Genomic DNA, 23,800 nt, shown 5'->3' with positions numbered 1-23,800 from the left:
GTAGTATGGCTACTCTAACAATATTTTTTAATTGCTAATTAATCTAATGATTATTTGGTTTGGTCTATGAAATTTCAGAAAATGGTAATTAATCCTCTGCACGTTCAGAAACTTCAAGTTGGTTCCAGCTTCACATTTCAGGAGCTGGAACCAGCGAATGTTTGGCATTTTTGCTAATTCAATGACAGAAATGAACATTCAGTTATCAGAATTGTTGCTGATTGAATTTCTGTTAACTAATCAAATTTGTGTTTCAGCACCACAGCGTAGCTTCACCCCAGGTGATTTTTGTACCTCAAATATCCACTCACCAATAACTCATTCCTGTCAAGTTGGATTGAAGTGTCCTCTAAAAGTGGGACAAAGGCTAGGTATCCCATTAATGGGGCGGGTATCCGTGGGCATTATTTCACACATCTACAGTATATCTGTCTGCAGTGGCCCCCTTCTGTCATGAAGTAAACCACCACAGGCAAAGATGATGTCTAGGTACAGACACACACACTCAGGAGAAAGGCGAGTAAGGTGCATAAATGTTGCTTTCAGGGAGTGTCTGGGCTCATGAATGTGTGCTCTGTTCTCATTACTACCCTTGATTACCTTAATCCTCCGTCTGAACTCAGGCCTGTCACACGCACGAGGGATCTGAGAGGTCAAAGATCAAACCATCCCCCTTCTGCTCGCTCCTAAAATCACTGTCTCCTCATTAAACTGCAGGCTTCGCTCTATCTTTCCCTTCTCTCCCTCCTTTTCTCCGCATTAGCACCACCAGTCCCTGCTCCCTCCATCCACCATTCCCTTCTGTCTGTTGCTCTTTTGTGTCTCTTACCCGTTGCTCCCCTGCTCTTCTCGAAAGAGTAGACCGCTCTCTCTCGCTTTCTTAATGGACTGGGTACTCTTAGCATCACCACAGCATTGTCCTCTGTAAAGGCAGGGTACTTCAGCGCAAATGAAGTTGGAATGAGAGAGACATTACAGGCTTAGGTTCCTTAAAAGCATGTTTCTATTTTCCTTTTGTTCCATTCGGAAGGGGAATGGGCTGTGAAGGGGGAGAAGTGTGGGGGCTGGGAGGCGGATTTTGCAATTCTTGTTATTTTCAATCAAACACACTCCTTCTGAAGATGTGTTGGTGATAACAGTCCTTCAGAAATTATATTTGGGCTAATGATGCTCAGAGCATCAAATGAGAAACATGCACTTTGAGGCCATTTTCCAATTTCCAGTTTGAGTGAAATACACTGAGCCTCCACCGAATCAGAAGTGAAATGTTTCGGACCAGCGCCTCATATTGATATTAGTATTTTCTTGTTGTCCTGGCAGCCAAATGTGTCAACATAATTGAAGCATATAATGTCTTTCATTCTGAAAGACATGCATGCTAAAACAGGCTCCATTATGATCCACTGAGTTGTTTGGTAAAGGCTCTAAAAGCCTTGTTTATTTGGAAAATAAATAGGGAAATAACAGCATCAACATATTTTTGCAGTTGCCCTTCATATTTCCATTTTAAATCATAACTCTGTGCATGCTTTGCATAGCATTAGGACACTTTCTAAATAACACATTTGCACCCTAAATGCTTCTATTTGCATAATAATTTCACTACATCTATTGACATATGTCATAAATTAATTTCCCATGCGGGCTAATGGCATTAGCATTTCCTTCTTTAAAAGCTCCACTGTTTGGGGTAATTATTGGATCGGTAGTAGAGAATGGGGACATTGTACACAATTGCATTTCCTAGGAGTTAACAATTAAATTAACTTTGGGCAAATCTGGTTTGTATTGTCATGAGCAGATGTGTCACGGGAAGCATTTGAGAGGAGTTTATTGGCGAAATCTAACTCATTACAGGCTACTCATGACTGGTTGCATTATCAGTAACGTAAAATGTATTTTATTTTTATTTTAGTTATCTCACAATCTGAAAATGTATAACCTGAATGCATCTTAGGAAGTTCTACAGATTTCCTTGATTTTATACCAGTTGCAGTTTGAGCTTTAAAACCTTATGATTTTTTTCAATCAGAACAATGCAATCTTGCAATAATCTTTTAAACCCCGCCCTGGGGCTATAAGGGAAGGATAAAGCATTAAGAGCAAGGACAGATAAGCTAAAGTCACCATGTCAGTGCTAAATGTGTCCAAGTTTCCAAGTGCCAGTGGCAGAGAAAATGAATTCTGTGGTTAGTCCAGTCCAAAAGGTCAGCCGTCATCATCAAACCAGATTGTCTCAGGTATCCTGTGGGATTTCTTGGTTAATGATGATATCCACTGTAGAAGTTGTCATTTCACACCTCTCAAAAATCCTAGAATAGTTAAAGAGACAGTGTTCATCTAAACCACAATGTCACCAGCAATTACATTGATGTTGGAGGCTTCCAGTATTTGAATTTACCTCACTGTTTTTTTTCAGATTGGGACATATATTATAAATAATAATAAATAATAGAATATTAAAAAGCCCAGAAATAAAATGGTCTGAACCATTTTTCTCTGCCAAAGGCTACAAGCCTGTGTTTTACTTCTGTATTTTAAAGGTTTATTCAGCCATGTATGAAGTTAACAATCAGTCAAAGTGATTTTTGGAATCTATGTCAGCTGACATCCACTGGAGCCTGACATATCTGAAGAGGAGTGGACATCTCACTTTCAAATTGCTGACTGGCTTAGCAAAAACAACAGGGAGGCTGTGAATTGGTCTTCGCTGCCCATAAGGCCTCTGAGGTCACTGCCACGGCCTGACTAATGAGCTGGGGGGGGGTCACGTAATAAAGAGATTTACGGACTGGTCAAGACAGCCAGTTAGCATAGCCAGCAATTTCATCAAATTCCCGTGGAGTGCTAAAGACGTGAATGTGTGTAAAAATAACATTCCCTCTTACAGAGTAGTGGGCTCATTTATCACAGTTGACTTTGGGCAGTTAAACCCAGCTATCCGTCTGGGTATTGAAACATTTGAGTGGTGTCAACCAACATGTCAGTCAGTTACCTCTCAATGACCTCAGCTCTCCCTCAGAGCTTTTCATTTGGAAAAGCATTGTAATGTAATGAGATTGAGGGCTGAACATGGACCTTTGGCTATAACTCACTTTTTGGAACCTTTCACTCAAACGGGTTGACATATGGGAATATGTCAACCCGTTTGAGTTCCTTTCCACTACAGGAACTAAACTAAAATTGCCATAACGTTTAGAGATCGTCAAGGGGTCTGTTATTATTTAGTATCTTTTATTTCCTGTTATTACCTTGCTATAGGGAGAACCTCTAAATGACAGTCCTGCGCAGGAGGTGATAATAAGTTGCAGTTTTCCATCTGTAATTGACCATCGCTGTCAATGGCTGTGGGAAATGAATGAAACACCTGCCTACCGCCTGCCTACATGTTGCAAGTTAGTCATAAGGATGTTGTTGTTTGTCCCACATGAGTGTGTTCTGTGTGTCTCTGGGCTTGGGGGGGAACGGGTTTGACTCACATGTTGATGTGGCTGTCTGGCTTCATAGTAGCCTCTTCTGGCTTTGTCCAGCTTGGTTTACTCTTGAGGCAGTTCTCGTTGTATTAGATGGTTTAAGAGGATGAGAATTCTTTGAAGACCCCTGGCATCACATGTTGTGTTTTGCATCCTGGTTTCTCCCTGCATTAGCATACTCCCCATGTATGACGCCAGCTCTGACCATCCAATCACTTCCTGCCCCATGCTCTAATCTACCAAACTAAAAGACCCGGGTCTAGTTAAGTTTCTGGAAAGTTAATGGACTGCATTTATATAGCTTTAATCCAAAGCACTTTACAGTTTCTCTCTCATTCACCTATTCGAACACACACTCGCCCAACCATTGGGAGCAAACATAGTTCAGTATCTTGCTCAAAGACGCTTTGGCAGGAGGGACCTGGGATCAAACCGCCAACCCTGTGATTAATGGATGACCCACTCTACCTGCTGAACCACAGATGTAAATAATGCATCTCTATTGCTGTAGAATGATTTTCAAAACTTTTTGTTTCACTCCATACGCAAAACTTGGGACATCCTTTGTTCAAGTTATCCGATTGCCACTATACAGTCTCAGTCCAGAGCCATTCGACCTTGTGAGCGCCCACCTCTGCAGCAGTTTGTGCACTCACTCACGCTCCCTCACTCTGCAACCAATGTAGCTGAAGGCTTTCTTTGGTGACTTTGGCTGCCAACATGCTGGAGCAGCCGGGAGTGATGAAGGTTTGGGGAATTAGCTGGTGACAGGAACTCTGCGTGGACTCCAGAGTTGGCAGAGCCCTACAGGGAGTGGAGTCACATCATTGAGCCCTGCTCTAAGTACAGGGGGTGAAATATGATCTCCTTTTAATATCCCGCCTAATAACTGTGTTGACAAGCGCCATGAGTTACCTTCCGCAGGAATGTCGTGGCATTTGGATAATTGGCTGTAAATAGTATTTTATCATACCTCGCCATCACGCAGTAGTGGAGACGTTTTTATAGTAGCAAAGGTTAGGTGGTAATTTTACTCAGCTTATGGAGCTAAATACAGGTATCTTATAGGTGAGGGTGGGTTGCAGGGACCAGGCCAAGAGAATCTCTAGTCTGTCTGCACCAAGACCAATTAATTTACACTTCAACTCTTCCTGCCCATGCCTGCATCCACTTGGCACCAATGCTGGCTCATTTAGAAAGCCAGCAAGCTGTCCCCTTTACTCCTTTGTGAGAGATGTTTGTTATTAGTTAAAGAACGTGACAGAATTTTCTTTTTTTGACAAGTGTGTAATGTTCCCACAAGTTGGCAGAGGAACAGAGGTCCCAGTCCGATGAAAACACACAAAAACTGATAATTGCTTTTGCGTTGTATTGTTTGTGTTAACCACCTTAGTGATCGCACCACAACAAATGCCTGAAGCTGTTTTTTGATGATTTTATACAGCACAGAGCAAATTTCTGTGCATTTTACTGCCAGGCTGTTGATAATGGGAAACAGCCTCAGGGAGCTTGAAAACAAGGGGAACAAGATTTACATTTTATGCCAACAAAAATCTAAATCCCAAAAATATCCAGTGTCCTACATTGGGATGTGTGTGTGAAAGGGGCATTATCATAACATTTTAACATATCAGTCTTGGTAACATCCCCTCATACTTAAGGTATTACACTAATAGGATATAGTGATGGCATTATTAGTTGTGTGAGTCTCCAATTAAACTGTTTCGGTGGCTGTCACTCCTGCTGGCTGGGCTCCCTGTTGGCACAGGATCTAGCTCGCAGAGTAAATAGTAGTACAAAGCTGACAGCTGTCTGATAAATTATGCGCAGCCCAGTGTTTCAGAGGAGGATACACACACACAAACACACACACACACACACACACACACACACACACACTCACACTCACATACATACACTGATCCTCGCACCGTGCAGGCCCCAGTGGTACAGTTGAGAGGGACTGGAGACTCATTAAACTCTTCCACACATTTAGTTTCTGTTCCTGTTCCCTCCTCTGTGGCTTCTTTGTGTCTCTCCGTCTCATGTGTCTTCTTCACACCTTCTTTTAACATCCCTTGTGTTAGCTCTCGCTCCCTCTTCCCGCTCCTGTATGCTCATGTGGTATCTCCATTAACACGGCAGAATTGTAGCTCCCTTCTCCTCTCATATCCTCTACAGATTAGAGAACTGATATGGGGGCTCAAACCAAACCATATCAAGGGGGACTAAGATATGGCCAAAATCAACTCAGTGGAGGCGTCCTAATCCTGGACTATAGTGGCCCAAACCTGTTGACTATTGCTTGAGAAAATGAATAATTCAGAAAGAAGTTTTCAGAGGAAAAGAATGTATTCTGTCAGAATGTTGCTGTCAAACTAACTTTGGTTGGGACCAAATGTAAAGTTGTAACTGATTACTCTATTAACGCTTCATAGATAATTCCCTAATGCATAAGTCCGTTAATAATAACTTAAGGTGATATCTTATTCCAGCATGACACTTACTCTTGCTTTTTCCTCGTAATGAAGGGTTGTTCTAGGGGTTTAGGTTTGCACTTCCATTAAGTTCAGGAACTTGCGAAGGACGGTCAAAATTGAAGCAACAGAGGTTGAGATAGTTTGATTTGTGAAGCGTAGTATTGCTCAAGCTCCAAAAAGGCTGGATCCCACATTTCCCATATATGATAAATGCCCCTAAACTAATAACCCTAATAAATGCATCTAAACTCTGCACCTCCAGTTTGTAACACGGAAGACATTATACAACTGTTTTCATTAGTTCAGTACTCCTCTTCATGGGTAAACTAATCATCGTATAAAATCGATGGAGTGGCCCTTTACCCAAAGGGGACCCAACCAATGGATGTTTGACCATTTAAGGCAACTACTTATACTTTCCACGTCTGCGATGGTCCCAGTCATGTAACTTTGACTACAAGTAGCGCTATGGAGCAATGTTAAGCGGGGACTCCATACACTTTTCCTGCTTCACGTTATTCTACTGATCAACAGGTGGCGGCAGGGAAGAAGACAGCTAGCAAGTAACACATGGGTGTAAACAATGGAGTTTCCAAAACATTAAAAGAAAGTGGGTTTGCAATGATTTATAGAGCTATAAATCTACAGAGCTCAAGGATACACATAATGCGTTTTAGTAAGTAAGACTGAATGTGAACAGAAACTTTGTTGGCAAGAAATCTATACAGGGCACCTTTAACATTTATAATTACATACCAATTACTTACTTTTTGGCTTGTTAGAAAGTGAGAAACCCATGACCCTTGAGATGTATCATCTCGTTTTCGAGGGGGTCCCAACATATGACACAATCGTTACATAACAGAGGAGTGAAAGAAAATAAAATAAAAATACAATTAGCCATTAGCAATACGACAACGTACATACAAAAAGTAACAACAACAAAATTGCACCGACATGTTCATCAATACATTACATCCACTAAATGGCCAAGATTGCCAATAATAAGTAAATAAGTAAACAGTAGGGTGTGAGTGGATTACTAACTACAGTCAAATATAAACATTAGGTTTAAACAGCAATAATAATGAATAATGACTTACTTACTTAGGTTTATAACTGCTGACTTGATGGCTTATTTAAAAGTGAAAAAACATCACACAAATTATAAACCCTTTATAAAGGGGGCCTTATTAGAAAGTGGTACTCTTTCTAGTAGCATCCCACTTCAAACCAGTCTGTCCATCCATTCATGTTGGAAAAAGCAACATTTAATCATCTGCCTGTTTATGTTTTGAGCATTCGTGGTTTCATCCCACAGAGTATGAACAGTTGAGAACAGTGGAAAGTCCTCGTTTTTTTTTTTCTTTGAAACTCAAGTAAGATGACGTGAAGTGACGTTTATCCAGCCTCTGCTGGTACACAGAACAATGACTCTATACAACAGACAAGCCACAGGACGTTCTCCTCATGGATTCACAATATGTAGCCAATTTAGTTTTCCCCCGTCACTCTATCGTTCCTCGCCTTCCAGCCCTCTTCCCCCCCTCTTCCCCTCATCCTGCCGTCTGGACAGTGCATTAGAGTCGTGTGAGAGGACCTGGACATCATGCTTTTTCCTTGTGTTATCACTATCAGCCATCAGTTTCCTATTTCTTCACATGTTGCCACGTTGTCACCTTCTGCAGACTTTGTCTCGACACCCTGTTAAGTCCACCTTTTTTTTTTTTATTCTTTCTCCGTTCTGATCACTGAGATCTCGCTTCCCACGATGTAGAGATAAATGGTTTGGCATTTTCCATGAAATGTTGAGGTCAGGTTACATTAATTTCAGGGGATCTGCAGTGATGCCATCATGCAGACTGAAGACAATGAGGGTCATCTATATAATTACTGCTCAGTCACACACTGTAAATCTTCAGATAATCAATCATTTGGTAAATGTGCTTTTTTGCCTATGGAGTTTGAAAATGATCTGTACGAAAACAGAAGCATTTGTTATTTTATAGGGGTTACATTCCAGACTATTTCTTGACCGGCAAAGGAAAAGTCAGGCACATACCATAACATGGGAAATCGTTGTGTTTATGCTTCAGTTGTATGAGATATAACCGCTTTAGAGGTGCTGGTAGGTGAATTTTGTCTGTCGTAGACAGAGCCAGTCTAGTAGTTTTCCCCTGCGTTCAGTCTTCATGCTAAGCTAAGCTAACTGGCTGCTTTCTCGAGCTTCATATTTATGGTACAAACATGAGAGCGGTATTAATCTTGTCATCTTACTCTCGGTAAGAAAGTGTATAAGGCTATTTCCCAAAATGCTGAACTATTCTTTCATTGTCATCATTTAAGCCATGTTTCTACAGCTTTTCTCTATTTACCATATCTACCATAACAGATTGACTATATTTGGGTTTTTACTGTTGGTTGGACACAACAGGCATTCAGAAGTCTTACCTTGGGTTATTGGAAATTGTGAAGGCCATTTCTCACTATTTTATGAGTAAACAATTAATAAAATAAAAACTGAAAATAGTAATCATTGGCAGCCCATGTAGTAACTGTACACTTTGTTTGTAAAAGCCATATTCTTCAGATGAAATTGTCCATTTTATAAGACGTGAGGAGCATAAAGAGCACAGAGGGTGAGAAGACGATGTGTTAGAGAGATCTAAACCACATTGGGATGGTGTACTCTGCACTGATCGCCACCTGATCCCACTGTGGCTCTAGTTAAAGCCATGACTCTTAAACTGGGCCCAATGGGACACCGAAACAACACCGGGCAGCCTCTATGAATATGAATGATCCAACCAAGCATAGATCAAATGCACAGGATCCTAGCACCACATTGCTAATTGGAAGGAGATGTGGTAACCTCTAGACCTCTTGTCTCTATAAAAAAAAAAAAAAAAATGTTGATGTTTATTATAACAAACCACATGACATTATTATCATTTGGTCTCACTCGCACTGAGATAGGAACCTCCGACACTGTGTCACCGTCTAGACCAGTAATGAATACAAGCTGAAGTGTGTGTGTGTGTGTGTGTGTGTGTGTGTGTGTGTGTGTGTGTGTGTGTGTGTGTCTCTCTGTGCTGAACCGGCAGATAAAACCACACCACAGGGACGGAGAAGAAAGGTTTTGTCACCGGTGATGGCAAGAAGTTTAATTAGCACAGACCAAATGAAATCTCTGAACACGACGACGGCCAGCGTGCAGACACTGTGGTTGAACAGGTCCTCAGTTAACTTCTCTGCTCAATATTTTACTGCTGCTGATTATTCATTAATGCGCACATTTTTTCTGCAACAGCTGCCATAACCTTTAGTGCAGTTGTTCATATCAGAGCGCTCTCTCCATTTTGACTTTGTGAATGGGATAATCTCAGTGTGAAAGAAAGATTAGCCGAGCAAGAGCACTGGCGAAAACTCTCCACTGATCCCAGCCCCAGGCACAACAGTACAGCTAATGTGAGCGTAGAATTAGTTTTTCATGCTACTCTGGATGAAAGTTTGAGTTTAGCAGACAGACAAGCAAAGCCTGCAGTAATTATGAATGATTGTTAGGTTCACACAGATACCTTCACAGTTTGCCCGAGGCAATATTTTGTCACCATCGCTTCCCCTGCCTGAAGGATTCTTCAGGATTTCTAGATTGTCCAGTATTCTGTGTGGTTATGGTTCTGGTAAATAGATGAGAATTCATGTGAAGACAGCCTTTGGTTAACAGCCGTTGGACAGAATACAAACATAGAGATTAAATGGAAAAGTGAAATCTCATTAGTAATAAGTGTTTTATGTAAATTTGAAATTGGGGAAGCTGAATAAAAATGGTAAATTCTGATAAAATAAAATAAAATAAACTGTGCTTGAGGCAGGAGTGGTTTTGCCAATACATACTGTAAATTCTGCCATAACAACCTGTGGCAGTGTTTGTAACTAAGAACTCAGTCTACCAAAACCGTTTCACATACTGTCACACCAATGAACAATACAATTTTGTGGAGGACTGGTGGAGTTAATTTTTTTGGTTTTCATCCTTGGACAGTATGAAATATAGCCATTTTATTAGTTGACATTATAGCACAGCTTTCATTCTTGCTTTGTGTTCCTGGTGTAGTTTTATTCTGTGGCATTTGAAAAGATTTACATAAAATTTGCTTGACATTTGACTTGAAACCTTCGAGCTTCGCTAATAATGCCGCTGTCCTGGAGAAGCGCAGGAAGTGTGGAAGTGCTGATAGATAGGGATCAGTGGACACATCTGGCAGGAGAAAATACCACTATCACCAGCAGTCAGTGTTTCTCCCACAGGACAGCCAAACCCCTCCCTTACCCCGCATGCAATGAAATCCATCCAGGTATGCGGCTTAAAACCATATTTACCAAAGAGAGTGGGGATCACATCGTGAAGGTGTAAACAAAGACATTATAGGGTCAAATACTGCACTCCGACTGCTTTGATACTGTTTCACGTCTTCTGCCTGTAATGTAGACCAGCAACAGCATTTGTTGCCCTTCTGGCCCCAAATGGACATTGCCAGGCCATGCCAGGTCTGGCTTATGAAGCCATACCCATTGTCTGCACATAGGGCAGCAAGAAGAACCCAGAGAACTGCACTGTATGACACTACGCATAAGATGCTCCGCTGGGTAAAGGCTTGTCCAGCTGCTCTGGGGACGGCCAGCATAAATATGTATCTGGTTTATTTGTTTTCCCTGGCTTTGGGCCTGTGTATTTGGAGAGACCATACATGAGGAACTAATGCTCAGTGTCTCTTTCGGCTGGATTAGTATACCAGAGGTCACCAAGTGCTAATTTAACTGGGGCACAAAAAGGGTATGCTGTAACAGAACTGCAGAGCATAGCTTTGGATGCATAAGTCACACATATGTAGCGCCTAATCTGTTGTCATAGATGAATGCCTTCTTGTCACACTGTGGGTTTCAAATGAAATGTCTGGAACTGTTAACAAACACGATTGGGGGGCCTCTTGAGGGAAACATACAAGTCATGAAATGACAAGCCTTTCTGTCACTCAACATGCTTTCTGCACAATAGATGTAATGATGCTTATTAATTAAGAAGGCTTCATCTCGCATGTCAGCCTCTTTGGTAAACCCCATTAGCGAGTTAGCCCCCATCATGAATAATCAATGAGCAGCCACTTAATTAACATGAGGGGGTGTATACAGCCGAGCTCTGGCACTGGCCCCCCCGTAAGCTCAGCAGAAGGCTGGAGAGCATCGGAGAAGGAGGGAGGGAGCATGTGAGGCTAGGAGGGGGGGGGAGTGTTTGAGAGAGACGAGGCTGAGCGGAGAGTACTGCCACAAGCTGGGGGGAAGTCAATCCTGTCAGCCAAATACGTTGTGTGGCTGTGAGTGGACAGAGGGAGTCAGTTCAGAGAGCAGAAGAAGAAGAAAAAAGAATCTTCCACTCTCTTTCTGTCTGAGTGGCTGGAGGGAGAGCCTGGATGGTGTGATCTCCTCCACCATGGGATGCAGCCTGTGTACCCTGCAGAAGCCTGAGGAGCAATATAAACTACTCTATGAAGTCTGCCAGGTATTGTGCCCAAGCCTCTTTTAACCTCAGCAAGAGTTTTTCAGGCTCTTTTTTTTTTATTTAAATTTTTTTAGGTTGTTTTATTGTACTTTTTGCTGTTTCTGCAAGAGCCTTAGTCAGTTTTAGAATTTTATTCTGACTTTGCTCCTCTCATGTCACTGGCTGAGTGGGAGAAATGCGGAGTGGAGTTGTTGCCGGCTGGAGCTCCTGCAGCTGAGCAGCCTGAACTCTGGCCGCAGGGGTCAGCTAGAGGTGGCGCACTGCTCTTAAAGGAGGGGGGTGACGAAGAGGTGACAGCTCTCTCAATGTGTCTGCTAGTGTGTGCCGACCACTGCCCTACCTCTTCATTGTCGACTGATTGCTGACTCTGAGCTTTCCGGCTTTAACCCCTGTTTGACTTTCACTAAAGTTTATATTTAACACTGCAGTGCTTGTTTTGCACTTCTTTTTTTTTCCACCAAAGAAAACAGAGCATGCAGGCGAGTTATAGATGTACCATTAACCCAAAGCGAGAATGTTTTCACAAGAACAGGTTCTTGCTTTTTTTGTGTGTTTTTAAAAGTGTCTTACTTTGATAAAAAAAAAAAAATTAGTGCTGAAACAATGTATTGATTAGTTGATTAATCAGCTTTTATCAAGCAAAAATGGCAAACATTTTCTGCTTCAAGTTTCTCAAACGTGGAGATTTTCTACTTGTTTTTGGTTTCTATCATTGTTAATTGAATATCTTGGATTTTGTTTGGTTGGATGATGAAAATAATATTTAGTCGCCCTAATCCTAAAATGCATAATGCTGTACATTCTTGGTTTAGGATATTTGAATTTGCATGTTGGATTTATTTGGAAAAATTAAGTAAACCCTGATTGATTTTTGTCATTTAATTTGTATTAATTTCCCCAGACGTTCAGAATTTCAAAGCAATGCACCATCTTCTACCTTTCTGTCTGGATTTTCTCTGCTGTCAGGTGAACTCAGTATGAACCCACCTTCCCCGACTCTGTTCTCAAAATCATTTGATCTTTGATTAGATTGTAGCATAAAAAATATTTTTATATTGAAGTCATAATGAATCTTAGCTGACTGAATGATTATTACTTCAGTGGAGGAAATGTGGGTATATCATTTGCTGTGTGACTGGCGTGTGGTGCCTCTAGAACAAAACCTACAGCATGTTGCCATTCTCTGTTCTTTGCGGGCTTTGCTGCGTCGTCAACTTTAATTGAGACGGCTCATTCAGAGTGCTGGTTTAATCATCTGAGAGTGTTTGGATTCAAGTGGCAATCCGGTCTAATGAGTGGAAATATCTTTTAACTTTTAACTCTGGCAGACTGTGTTGCCCAGGACTGGCTTCTGTACCACGCTCAAATTAATTTTTTTCCCCACGTTCTTTTAATCCATAATGGACCTCGGCCAAGTGTTATCATCCAATCACACCAAATTACATCTCCACTTACTGCACAGGGTGCCGGGTGACTAGTGGCTGGCTTAAATGAACGTAATGGTCAAGCTCGCCGTGGATCTCGCTCACTGTTCTCCCTCCCATCAGGGGAAGATAACAGGGGAAGTCTGACATCGTTTCTGCAAAATTGTTCGGCTTTAATCAGGTCTGTTCATGAAACACAAAGACTAAAAGGTTTTTGCTCGTCTCAAGGAAAAGATGGGTTTTGTGCTTTGGCATAATAAATGGATTATGGATGCTGACATTGGGGTCAGAAAGCCCTCCACTTATCCACCCCCAATAGCCAACTAATAACAGCAAAAACATGGTATATGGAAGAGGGCTGTCACTTCTTTTGTTCTGCTGTCTCTTTGGTCACAGTGTCACCGTGCCTGTCAGTTCTCCATCCTGGATTGGCAGGCCGTTCTTCTGTCTGTCTCACAGCAGTCTTTACTTTTGTCAGTTACTCTGTCTGCCACTGAGGCTCTGTAGAGAAAGTCAATGTGCTGGCTTTAACATGACAAGTCATTTGTCATGTTGCTTCCCTCGGACAAGCCAAGTCCCCCGGCCCCACATGATAGCAGAGATAACACTGATGGTTTCTGATGCACTGTCAATGTGTATTCTGTTTTAAAAGGTTAATGATAGTGATGCTCTCTGAAGAGTTATGAAAGGAATTTGTCATTCCACCCAAGTCTTGGCTGGGACCCTATTTCTTTTCATACTTGCCATGTCGTTTTTCAACAATGGTAGCCTTGTAAAACTATTTTCTATACGGCTGAATCCGACGGGGGTTTTTTTACCATCTGCCGATTATTTTTTCGAGTAGTTGATCAGTTGTTGAAAAATCTAAATTTCCAGAGCCCAAGGTGACTTCTTCAGATGTCCTGTTGTCTTACCAACTGTCCATTCAGTTTATGTTCCAACCCGGTCTCACGCCAGTTCGTGAAATGGTCACGTTATTTTGATTTATTGATTCGTGTACAGGTCACGATTTTCGAACGTGACCATTTCACGAACTGCCATGACACTGGGCTGCTCTGGGGGACGCAACAACGGGGAAATGAAACACCACAATGGGGAAATTAGCGCCGCACGCCGGCGACAACAATGGGACGGACCGCCACACGCGGGACGCGATCCCCGGGCGCAGGGATACGATCTGCGGTCTCTGTGGCACGCAACAACGGGGACATGAAACGCCGGCCACAACAACAGGACGGTTTTGGTTAGGAAAAGAAGAACGGGGAAAGGTTGTGGTTAGGAAAAGAAGGACTGGGAAAGGAACCGTAACACGCAGGACACGCTGACAACAACGGGACGGTTGTGGTTAGGAAGAGAATAACGCGGAAAGAAACTGCAACACGCGGCGCGCGATCCCCGGTCTCCGGGGTGAAAGTCCTGTGTTGTTTAACCCATACACCACCCCGACCAACCTCCCTGCGTGGATTCTCGCCTTATCAATACTACTCGCTACCGTAATTGTTCTGTGATCACGAAATAAGCTTCCCATTGAAATTCATTACTTTGTACACTAAATTTGTGCTCACCACACGAAAATAACGACATTACGTGTTCAGTACACAAATCAATAGATTCAATAACGTGACCATTTCACGAACTACCATGAGACTGGGCTGTATGTTCACATAAACAGAGAAATGTAGTAAATCCTCACAAATAAATGCTGGAAACGGAGACATTTGGAAATTGATTTGACAAAATAGTTGGGATTATTTTTCTATCTATCAACCAATCGATTAATTGATCAAGCATTTCAGCTCTACTTTTCTGTCTTCCATTTTCCAAAGAAAAACATCAGCCGACCATTTGGCAGCCAACGTTTCCTTGTGTATCCTCAGACGTGACAAACAAGAGAATCGAAAGGTATATAAGGTTTTCTATTGTCGGTCAGATGGAGAGGCACAGCTCTAGTTTGCATGTCTCTGTTTGTATACTCATCAGGCAGCGAACCCAAAGAGTGACTGAATTACAGTAATAATACAACCAGGAGCTTAATAATTTGTCTATTAACCCAGAATTATGAGAAATAGTGAGGTTGTCATGGCCTTTGGCCAATTATACCACAATGATCAATCGAGGATAGCACACCTTACAGAGCAGACACAACCAGCCCAGCCTTCTGACACATTTTGTATGTTTAATCATTACATATGTCCTACTAGAAGGTGCATTCATAATGTACAACTAGTAGCACTGGTTAATGATGGCCGACGGGTCATGACTGCATTCACCATGCAGGTTATTGTAAAGCTTTCTTAAGCAGTTGTGATGTGATTGTACAGCACAACTTTTATATTTTCTGTAGGTTAGGTTGGTCTCAGCTATGCGTGCAAAACACTTTGAAAGGAAAATGTTTAAGGTTCACTCAACCCAGTGCTGCGATATTGTAATAGTGGTCATGGTCAGCTACAGTTAAAGGCTTGCATATTACCTTGCTAATACTTGACTCACACTCAAGGACTTGTAACTTGAGTCTTTCTCTGACAGGAGTGTTATTGGTTCAGTGATGCTTACGAACCTCGTTGCAAGCGCCTTGGTCCTAGCCGCATCACTGTCGTGCCAATAATGACGTTATGTCAAACCCTGTCATGTAATATTGCTTAATTAGCACTGGTTCTCGATGGTGAGAGCGTCATGAAGCATTTTTGATGCCGGCCTTCCTCTAGTAATGGCCACATAAACCTTTTCTTTGCAATAACTGTTAGCATTTTTGTGGTGCCGTGCCTTTCCATGGTACAGTAGATGGTGGTTAATGAAATCTGTGTGAGCACATCCCTAGCTTGTGCCTCTGGGGGTATTCTGGGAGGTCTTATTTCTCCTTACTGATAATACCGGCAGATCCTCTTGTTCAGTGAGCCTGGCAAAGCGCCTACTCTGCTCTCCCCTTCATCTCTCTGAGGACTTAATAATCCATGAACACTTGAAATCTTTCCAGTTCATTAAACACCTTCGCTCCAACTCCCATGTTGGAAGCATGAAAAATATGCTTTTAAACTGTTATATAAAAGTCAACAGACTACACATAATTATTTATTTATTTTTACCTGAATGCATTTTATCAATCCTGGCAGGACTAGAAATACTTGCTTGACTTTTTTTGGATAAAATTAATGAAGAACGTCAGAGTAATTGCACTTATGCACATTTTTGTTGACAGCACTGTCAATAGAGCCCTACTGGAGATCAAACATTGTTAAGGTCTATTAAAAACAGCCAACATGGCTTTTTAGATAAGCGTTTTCCCTTTTCAATCATTAAAGGCCTGAGCTGCGGCAAGCTCAGTGCTGCCTTTTAAACTTGACCCTTCTGACAGCAGTGAACCCCTCCGTCCTTTCTTCAAAGCTAAAGGTAAGCACCATGTGGAGATGTAAGCTCAGCTGCTTTTGTCAGGGACTTTAAGGTAGAGGCCTTGGAAACTCTGTTTGACAGTCCAAGGGCTCTTAATCTCTCAAGAAGCACTCTGTAATGGCTGTGGCGCCGTGCTGCGGCTCTTACAAGACCCAGAGCTTAATTAGAGCCTCAGCACAAGCAGGCTTTTGGGGCTCTGATCCATGCTGAACTGATCTGGACTATTGTTTGTCTGCTAAGTCCTTTGCTTTCTAAGGTCTATCTGTATCTGTCTCCCTCTGTGGATTTTTTTCTCTCTGTGTTCCCTGCAAAGTAACAGCATCTTAAACCAAAAACGATTGATATGCTGAGCAATAGAAGTTTACAAATGAGCCGCTGGAACATTTTCTATCCGAAGCTTTCCAAGCGCCACTGCCTAATTAGCCATATTTCTGATTGAAGGGTGCAAATATGTCATGCTCAGCTCAAGAAGCCAAGTTGTCACAGCGCCAGATGGTCTCAGTATGACATCTTCTGGACCAGACAGACAGAAAAATTTGATGGAAATATTTCTACAAGACAGCACGTCATTCCTTCAATCCTCTGCCCCCCGTTCCCCACTGTCAGAGACCTCTGTCATCAAAGCATTTACCAGAAAAAAGGAACTTGCAAAGATGCAGCGCGGCCCGTTTCGGCCCCAGCCCCTGTAATGAGGCTTGACACAGACAGCGTACGGAGACAAAGCAGGGATCACCAGCTCCGAGCGTGGCCACCGAAGCCTGACACTGTGTGTTTTTAATAACGGCTAAGATCGGCCCTGGTGTGCCGTCACATCTGTTAAACACTGGAGCAGGTGGCCGGCTGCCACAGGGGAGCACTCACAGGAGCCCGTGTACCTACTGTCAGTCCAAAGCAAATGACAAAGAGGGATCACAGCCACAACGGAGATATAACAACATCCTGACAATACAGCAGGACAAATCTAACTATTTAAGCAAGCTTTAAGATCATATTGAAAGGAAACATTGATGTAGTACATAAGAATGTCAAGAGTTTACCCATATCACCCACCCCCACCACATAAAGATGTCACTCAATATACATGTCAGATGTCACTGACAAATGCTCAGTGTCACTTCACGCATGGATGTCAATCATAATTATCAAGTCCCAGGAGTCCTATTTTGCAAACTAAATCTCTTTAGCTTATTTGTTTCACAGAACATAAAAAAAACAGACATAATGTTAAAGAAATACAAAAATACATGTGAGGGTGTGGTAGAAACCTGAAGCGGCTTATATAAAAACCACAACCAAAGTACATACGCAAATGTAGACGTACACAATCAAAAAATACATTTTAAGTGTTATGGCGTTTTTCCAGTACATGGTACCTGCTCAACTCAGCTCGACTCTACTCTCCTTTTTTGGTTTTCCATTATGAAAAAAAGCCCCTGGTACCTGCCAACAGGTACTTTTTTTAGTATCACCTCCGTCAAGGTTCCAAGCGAGCTGAGGCGATACCAAAAGGTGACGTGAAAACCTGCAGACTACTGATTGGTCGGAGAGAATCGTCACTAATCACTGCGTCATCATTGCTAGCGAGTCTAGCGACAGACAGGGGGTGTCCTGAACAAACCCGCCATTTTTTAATAGTTTAGCCATCGGCTAAGCCTTCAGTCTTCTGGTAAGCAGCCACATGCCGAGAATCAAAAACAACACACCTTCGACGTTCTGTGTGTGTGTGCGTTTGTGTGTGTATCGCGTTAGGTCACGGCAGTTTCCTGCGGCGTCGCTATGACGACCAGCCACGCTCGCCTCACGCATAGGGCGGTACTAAATCTGCAATGGAAAAAGGAGGGCGGAGCGTCACGGTCATGCCGAGTAGAGCTGGTATTAGCAGTGGGTAAGCGCCATTAGTGTGCAAAAAATCATAAAGATGTAATAAACAATAAAAAAACATGTAGAGAAACAGAAATAATTGCCATGTTTACATTAAAAACAACAGTTCACTAAGAGTTGTCTTTTTTTTCCAAAATCACATGATTTACACAGCAGGGCATTTCTAAGTCTATTTTTATACTTAGATGATGACAAAGAGGAATCCATTAAATGTAAATTTTCATTCCACAAAATAACTCGAAACAAGAAATTTGATAGAGAACTGCCCGCGGGATGTTTTGTTCAAATGAAGATGAATATTCTCAGCCTGTCTCGTTGGATAATTATAGAAATGTGAATTGTTAGCAAAAATAATATCTAAGGGCGTTTTCACACATACCTCATTTGGTCCAGACTTTCGGACTTTTCAGTTTGATCCGAACCAAAATTAGAGGTGTGAAACCTCCCCCGGACCATGGTCCGGATCAAAAGACCAAATTTTGGTCCGATAAAAAGAGGTGGTCTCGGTCCGGACCAGTCCGGTTCGTTTTAAAGTGTGAAAGCATTTTTTGGATGGTTCGGACTTTCGGACCAAATACAAGAAGCTCTGGCAGGCTCTCAGGAAGCTCCTTAAGGAATAGCTCGGTGCTTAGTGTGTAGGCTACATGAGAGAGTGACGGTGAATGAGCTCAGAGCAGACAGCTGTCGGCTATTAAAGCAGAGAATACATCAGCAGTTTATTTGTTAAGTGGTAGTAAATGTACAATGTAGGTTTCCGTTTGTCTCTGAATAAATGCTCCAGAAAGAAAGTTTCCGTGTCTCGCTTCTCAACATCACAACAAAACAAAAAGAGTATGTAGAATGGCAGTAGGGGGCAGTCAGTTGAAAAAACTCCGACACAGAGAGACGCACGAGAGGACAGGGAAGCCCGTCTACAAACCAATCAGTTATAAGTATCTGGAGACGCAGCTCACGTATGTGCTGACGGCAGGACGTAGTTTTGTCACATTTAGATATTTAGTGCGCTTGCATAACTGCAGTGTGAAACCAAAACTTACCGGATCAAATGTATACAATGTAACAAAAACATGAACCTTGGTTCGGACCTTGTTTCGGACTTTCAGGTGTGAAAACGCCCTAAAACTATAAGGTAAATCTGTTTGTTTATATTTTGTTTTAAACACAAATTATGAATGCCTGAATGACAAGACCCTCAGATCATTCACAAACAGGCAAAAAAACACTTCTTAGGTTAGCGCAAGAGATTATTACATTTGCTATGTACATGGCAAACTCACTGGCTAAATAAAAAGTCAGCACAACTCTAAATCCATATTGGAGTCACAGATGTTAGTTTGTGGTGTGCTGTCTGATCCGTTAACAAAGAGGCTTGAAGTGGGATGATCATGGGTGACTCGACGTGAATAGTCTTTATCAGAATTTTACCAAAATAAGAGGGTTGTTTCCTGTTCTACAGTGCTCTTAATTTGCATCAATGTCCTATTGTTTTACAAGAGCAGCAGTGCTTTAATCTGATTGTCACTGTAGGTACATATCTAATAGTGTGCTGATTATAAAATTAGCATTAACATGCACCTTGTTTGTGCTTTATTTTTGTGTTGTATAAACCCTGTAATGAATAAAACATGTGTGGCCCATGTGGCCTATGAGCAGTCACATTTGATTGATTAGGGATGATTAGGATGTCCCATTATCAGGCTGTAAAAGGGAGCCTTTCCCAGCAGTGTGTTTGACCAGGAGCTCCTCTTCTGATTCAGAGTCTGGCATTATGTGTCATTAACAGCATGATGTAGGCTCAACTGTGGATGCCACATGCATGGAAGGAGCTGTGATCCTTTTGTGGAGGTTGGACGTCCAGAAGACTTGCTTTGTTGTTGGTTATGTGTGTGATTGACACGTAACTCATGTCTGCTCCCTCTGCTCCCCTTCTTCCTGTGGAGTATATCTCTCTGCAGCGCTGTTTGTGCGCTGTTACTTGACTTTGCTGACTTGAGGACTTGGCCCTGGCATAGAGCTCAATTTTAGCAAAAAAATATGCTATCAGTTAGTGTGTGACAGCTTGGTAGCCTTTAGAGGAGACTGCCATTTTTTTCAGCCATTAGAAATTGTGCTGATGGCTCAGACAAATGTGAGTGATTGGTGAAATGCGACACATTGCACCTTTCATACAGTAAGTTGTATTTGCATTCGAGATTTTTCAGTTTAAATACACTAATAAAACGTTGGAGTTTTGTCTGCTTTCAGTTCAAGTTTTCTGCAGATTAGCATCAAGTCTGAGTCACTGTTTTTGCACGATAGCAGGTTACTGTGTGTTTTACTAATAAAAATCATTTTTTAACAGCTTATTCGACACAATGGATGAAAAAGGTGATTGTTAAAGGGCTTAAAAGTCAAAGAAATCATATTCCAAGTCAAGTAAAGTTCAGCAGCTCCCTGAGACTCACGTCGCACCTTCAATTAGTCTCATTAGACGAGAGCGAGGAAACAGAAAGCATACTGGAAGTGATTTGGGTTCTTAATTGATCAAATGTGAATTACACAATTGCCCCATGCTTGAATCAGATTAGTAAACAGTGGTGTCTCTTTCAGACAGCATTACGTTTTAGCTGTTTGTTCTGTAATCCTCAGTAAGCTCTCACACTGTGGCAAATAAAGGTGTTGTGTTTCCAAGACTCACATCTTGGAGAGATTTCGGTCCAGTCAGTTAAAAGAGCGGCGTGTGCAGATTTCAAGACACACTTACAAGTGTGCGCATCCTGACACACACACACACACACACTGAGAAATCATTGGCTGGTTCTTGCATTTTCTTTCTTTCTTATGAAAATGGTTAAAAGTGAAATAAAAGAGGGATTAACTGTTTTTTAAGTAGAATGACCCAAATTTAGACTGCCACTCAAATGTTATATAGCCCCTCTTATATAGCCTGCAAGTCTCCATGCTCTCTATCACGTCAGCGCTCCTCTCTGTTCCGAAATACAGACTTTGAAGAATTTGTCTAAGAAGTTTATCCAAGCAGAAAGAGGAGGCGAGCGCTCCGGCTCTTAGGCTCTTTAAAATGCTCGTCTATAGAGTGAAGTTCCCAGGGTTTCCTCTGCCCGACTTTGAAAGACACCGTTTGCCTGGCAGAGTTTCCACTCTGTTCACCTCGCTGCATTTCCCCAAGGAACAGAAACACTGGCTCTTTAATGATGTTCTTCTCCTCTTTATTAAAGGATTAGGTGGTGATTGAATGGCTGTATCAAAGACAAATGTTACACAACACAGGCAGTGAATTGAATTAATATACTGCTGAATACCGTACTGCATACAGAAAAAGGATTTTCTGTATGATAATGATCAGAATTTAACATATGCTAATCTTTTTTTGGGCAGCTGTGGTGGCTCAGGTGATAGAGCGATCGTCTACCAATCGGAAGGTCGGTGGTTTGATCCCTGGCCCTGCAGTCCCGTGTCGAAGTGCCCTTGGGCAAGACACTAAAACCCATCGGTGTGTGTGAATGCGTGTGAATGTTTGTCTGATGAGCAGGTGGCACCTTGGATGGTAGCCTCGGCCACCAGTATATGAATTTGTGTGAATGGTTCCTGTACTATAGTAACAGTGCTTTGAATATTTGTTGAGACTGATCTCATGAAGTGGCGTATGTATGACACGCCAATTCGTATGCCATTATTGGCGTGTTATCAAGACGCATACTCGCTTTTTGGCGTGTTTATCAACGCCGTCTGGCCTCTATTGACTTACATTACCTTGCGATTGCGTGTGAATTTACGCCATAGCGAGTAGTATGAAAGGGCGCAAATCCGCGTAGGGAGGTTGGTCGGGGTGGTGGATGGGTCAAACACAGGACTTTCCCCCAGGAGACAGGGGGTTGTGTCCCGCGTGTCACATTTCCTAAACCCAGCCGTAGCTTTCTTCCCGCGATAACATGCCAAGTGGCGTGTATGTTTACGTCCGCTGTATACAGCGTAGACATACACGTGGATAGCTCAAAATGCGTACAGATAACACGCCACTTGGCTTAAGAAAGTGGGCGTGTATGTTTACGCAAAGTCATGATGTCATGTTGCAAGACTAGAAAAGCGCAATATACTGTAAATGCAGTCCATTTACATTTTTTCATCAACTCATTTCCCTGTTTTCGTTGATTGTTATATTTATATAATTATAAACCATATAACAACTGTCCAATCAAAGCATGAGCATTTCATATTACATTATTTTGTGGAGTTTCATGTTCCATTAAAGAATAAAAGCTCCATTTACAATAGCACATCCACTGTGTAGTATATCCTCACTGTGTGAAAACTGGTCCTGGATGCTATATCACAATGTAGGGTAACATTAACAGCTCTGTCCCACTGGTGTTAACACCTGCCGAACACAAGTTCCCATCCTAAAAGCCTTTTCTCCTGTAATAGCTCTTTAAAATAGTAATAACAAAGGATCAATCTAATCTCTGTGTTGCTTTTCCAAGTATGTAAGCTAAGTACCCAAATGAGGTTATGTTAGAATGAAATGACTGATTTTATCATACGTATAATACAAAGGCTAACTGGCTCTACTCTGCAATACAAGAACAATGCTATTTATGTATTTCCATAGCTTCTACACTGATCATCATCTGGTTATTATGCTAATTTTTAGCTTATAGCCGTTAGACATTAGCCTCGGTCTTTAAGTACTTTTTCATGTGTGTAGCTACATGTATCAAGTGCATCTTTAAGACTGCTTTCACAGTTTTCAACAAGTCGGCTATAAGTGAAAGAAGTGGCAGGAGCGCTTCTGGTATCCCTTTAACCACCAGTGCTCATCGAAGGGAATGCAATTCACAAAAAGGAAGAAGAATGACCAAAAAAGTCATAAAAAATCCAGGTCCAGGCACTCAAGGTTGGTTACAAAAAGTGATAAAGGCCTTTAAATAGGGCAAGACATTAAAAATACACCAACGCGTGTCGGCTTGAGCCTTCCTCAGGGTGCAGTGACACAAAGGGAACATCAGAGTGATTATAGCTTGCAGGTGTGTGTAGGTGAGAGCATGATATGCTCACCCTGGCCTCCAGGGGCGTAACACCACAAACTCAATACACAACACATGGTACAAAATGCAGCACCGCCACCATCTTCAAGCAAGCAAAATGCAGTGTAGCCAACAAAAATGGCAACATATACATCAGTGTTTTTAGAAACCTATAAAGAGGATGGCTGTAAATCTTAAAAAGTTAACTCCAGACAGCGTTTTCAAACTACTCATGGAGCTGACCTCAGCTCAGTTTGTCTACCTCTGACAAACTACCTCTGTCTGAAATCAGGGACCCAGCAAAAAATATACTAGGAATTTTTAGTGCTAAATCTGCTGTCGTGATAAACAGCAAATGTGTGTAGAAACACAAAAACTTGACAGGCATAGCAACAGTAACTAAGGGAGGCAAGGCTTGTCAATATGATCAATTAAATTTTATTTGAACTTAGGCTGATTATTATTTGTTACTTGGTTGATATCAGGGTTCTCATGAATAACATCTTCAATATCAATGACACTACCTGATTAAATAAGGAATAAATGAAAAGCTGAGGCAGCCTCACCCTGTCTA

At 41.9% G+C, this 23,800-nt stretch overlaps 1 protein-coding gene across 3 annotated transcripts in view; it reads left to right on the top strand.

Moving 5' to 3' along the window:
* Positions 1 to 23,800, top strand: part of pdzrn3b (PDZ domain containing RING finger 3b) — a 108,192-nt gene that overhangs the window by 68,753 nt on the left and 15,639 nt on the right. Inside the window, exon 1 of one of the 3 annotated variants that reach the window (XM_031280486.2) lies at positions 11,257 to 11,513. The exons of the other annotated variants lie outside the window; for them this stretch is intronic. Within the exon in view, the coding sequence (XP_031136346.1) occupies positions 11,445 to 11,513 (69 nt within the window). The 5' untranslated portion in view covers positions 11,257 to 11,444. Of the gene's footprint in view, positions 1 to 11,256; positions 11,514 to 23,800 lie in introns of those variants that run through there. 3 annotated transcript variants of the gene reach the window in all.

This window comes from Sander lucioperca, chromosome 6 (genome assembly GCF_008315115.2).
Source record: "Sander lucioperca isolate FBNREF2018 chromosome 6, SLUC_FBN_1.2, whole genome shotgun sequence".
In the NCBI taxonomy this organism is placed as follows: domain Eukaryota; kingdom Metazoa; phylum Chordata; class Actinopteri; order Perciformes; family Percidae; genus Sander; species Sander lucioperca.
The sequence above is the reverse complement of the archived record's forward strand: the minus strand, read 5'-3'. Positions and strand labels throughout refer to the sequence as shown.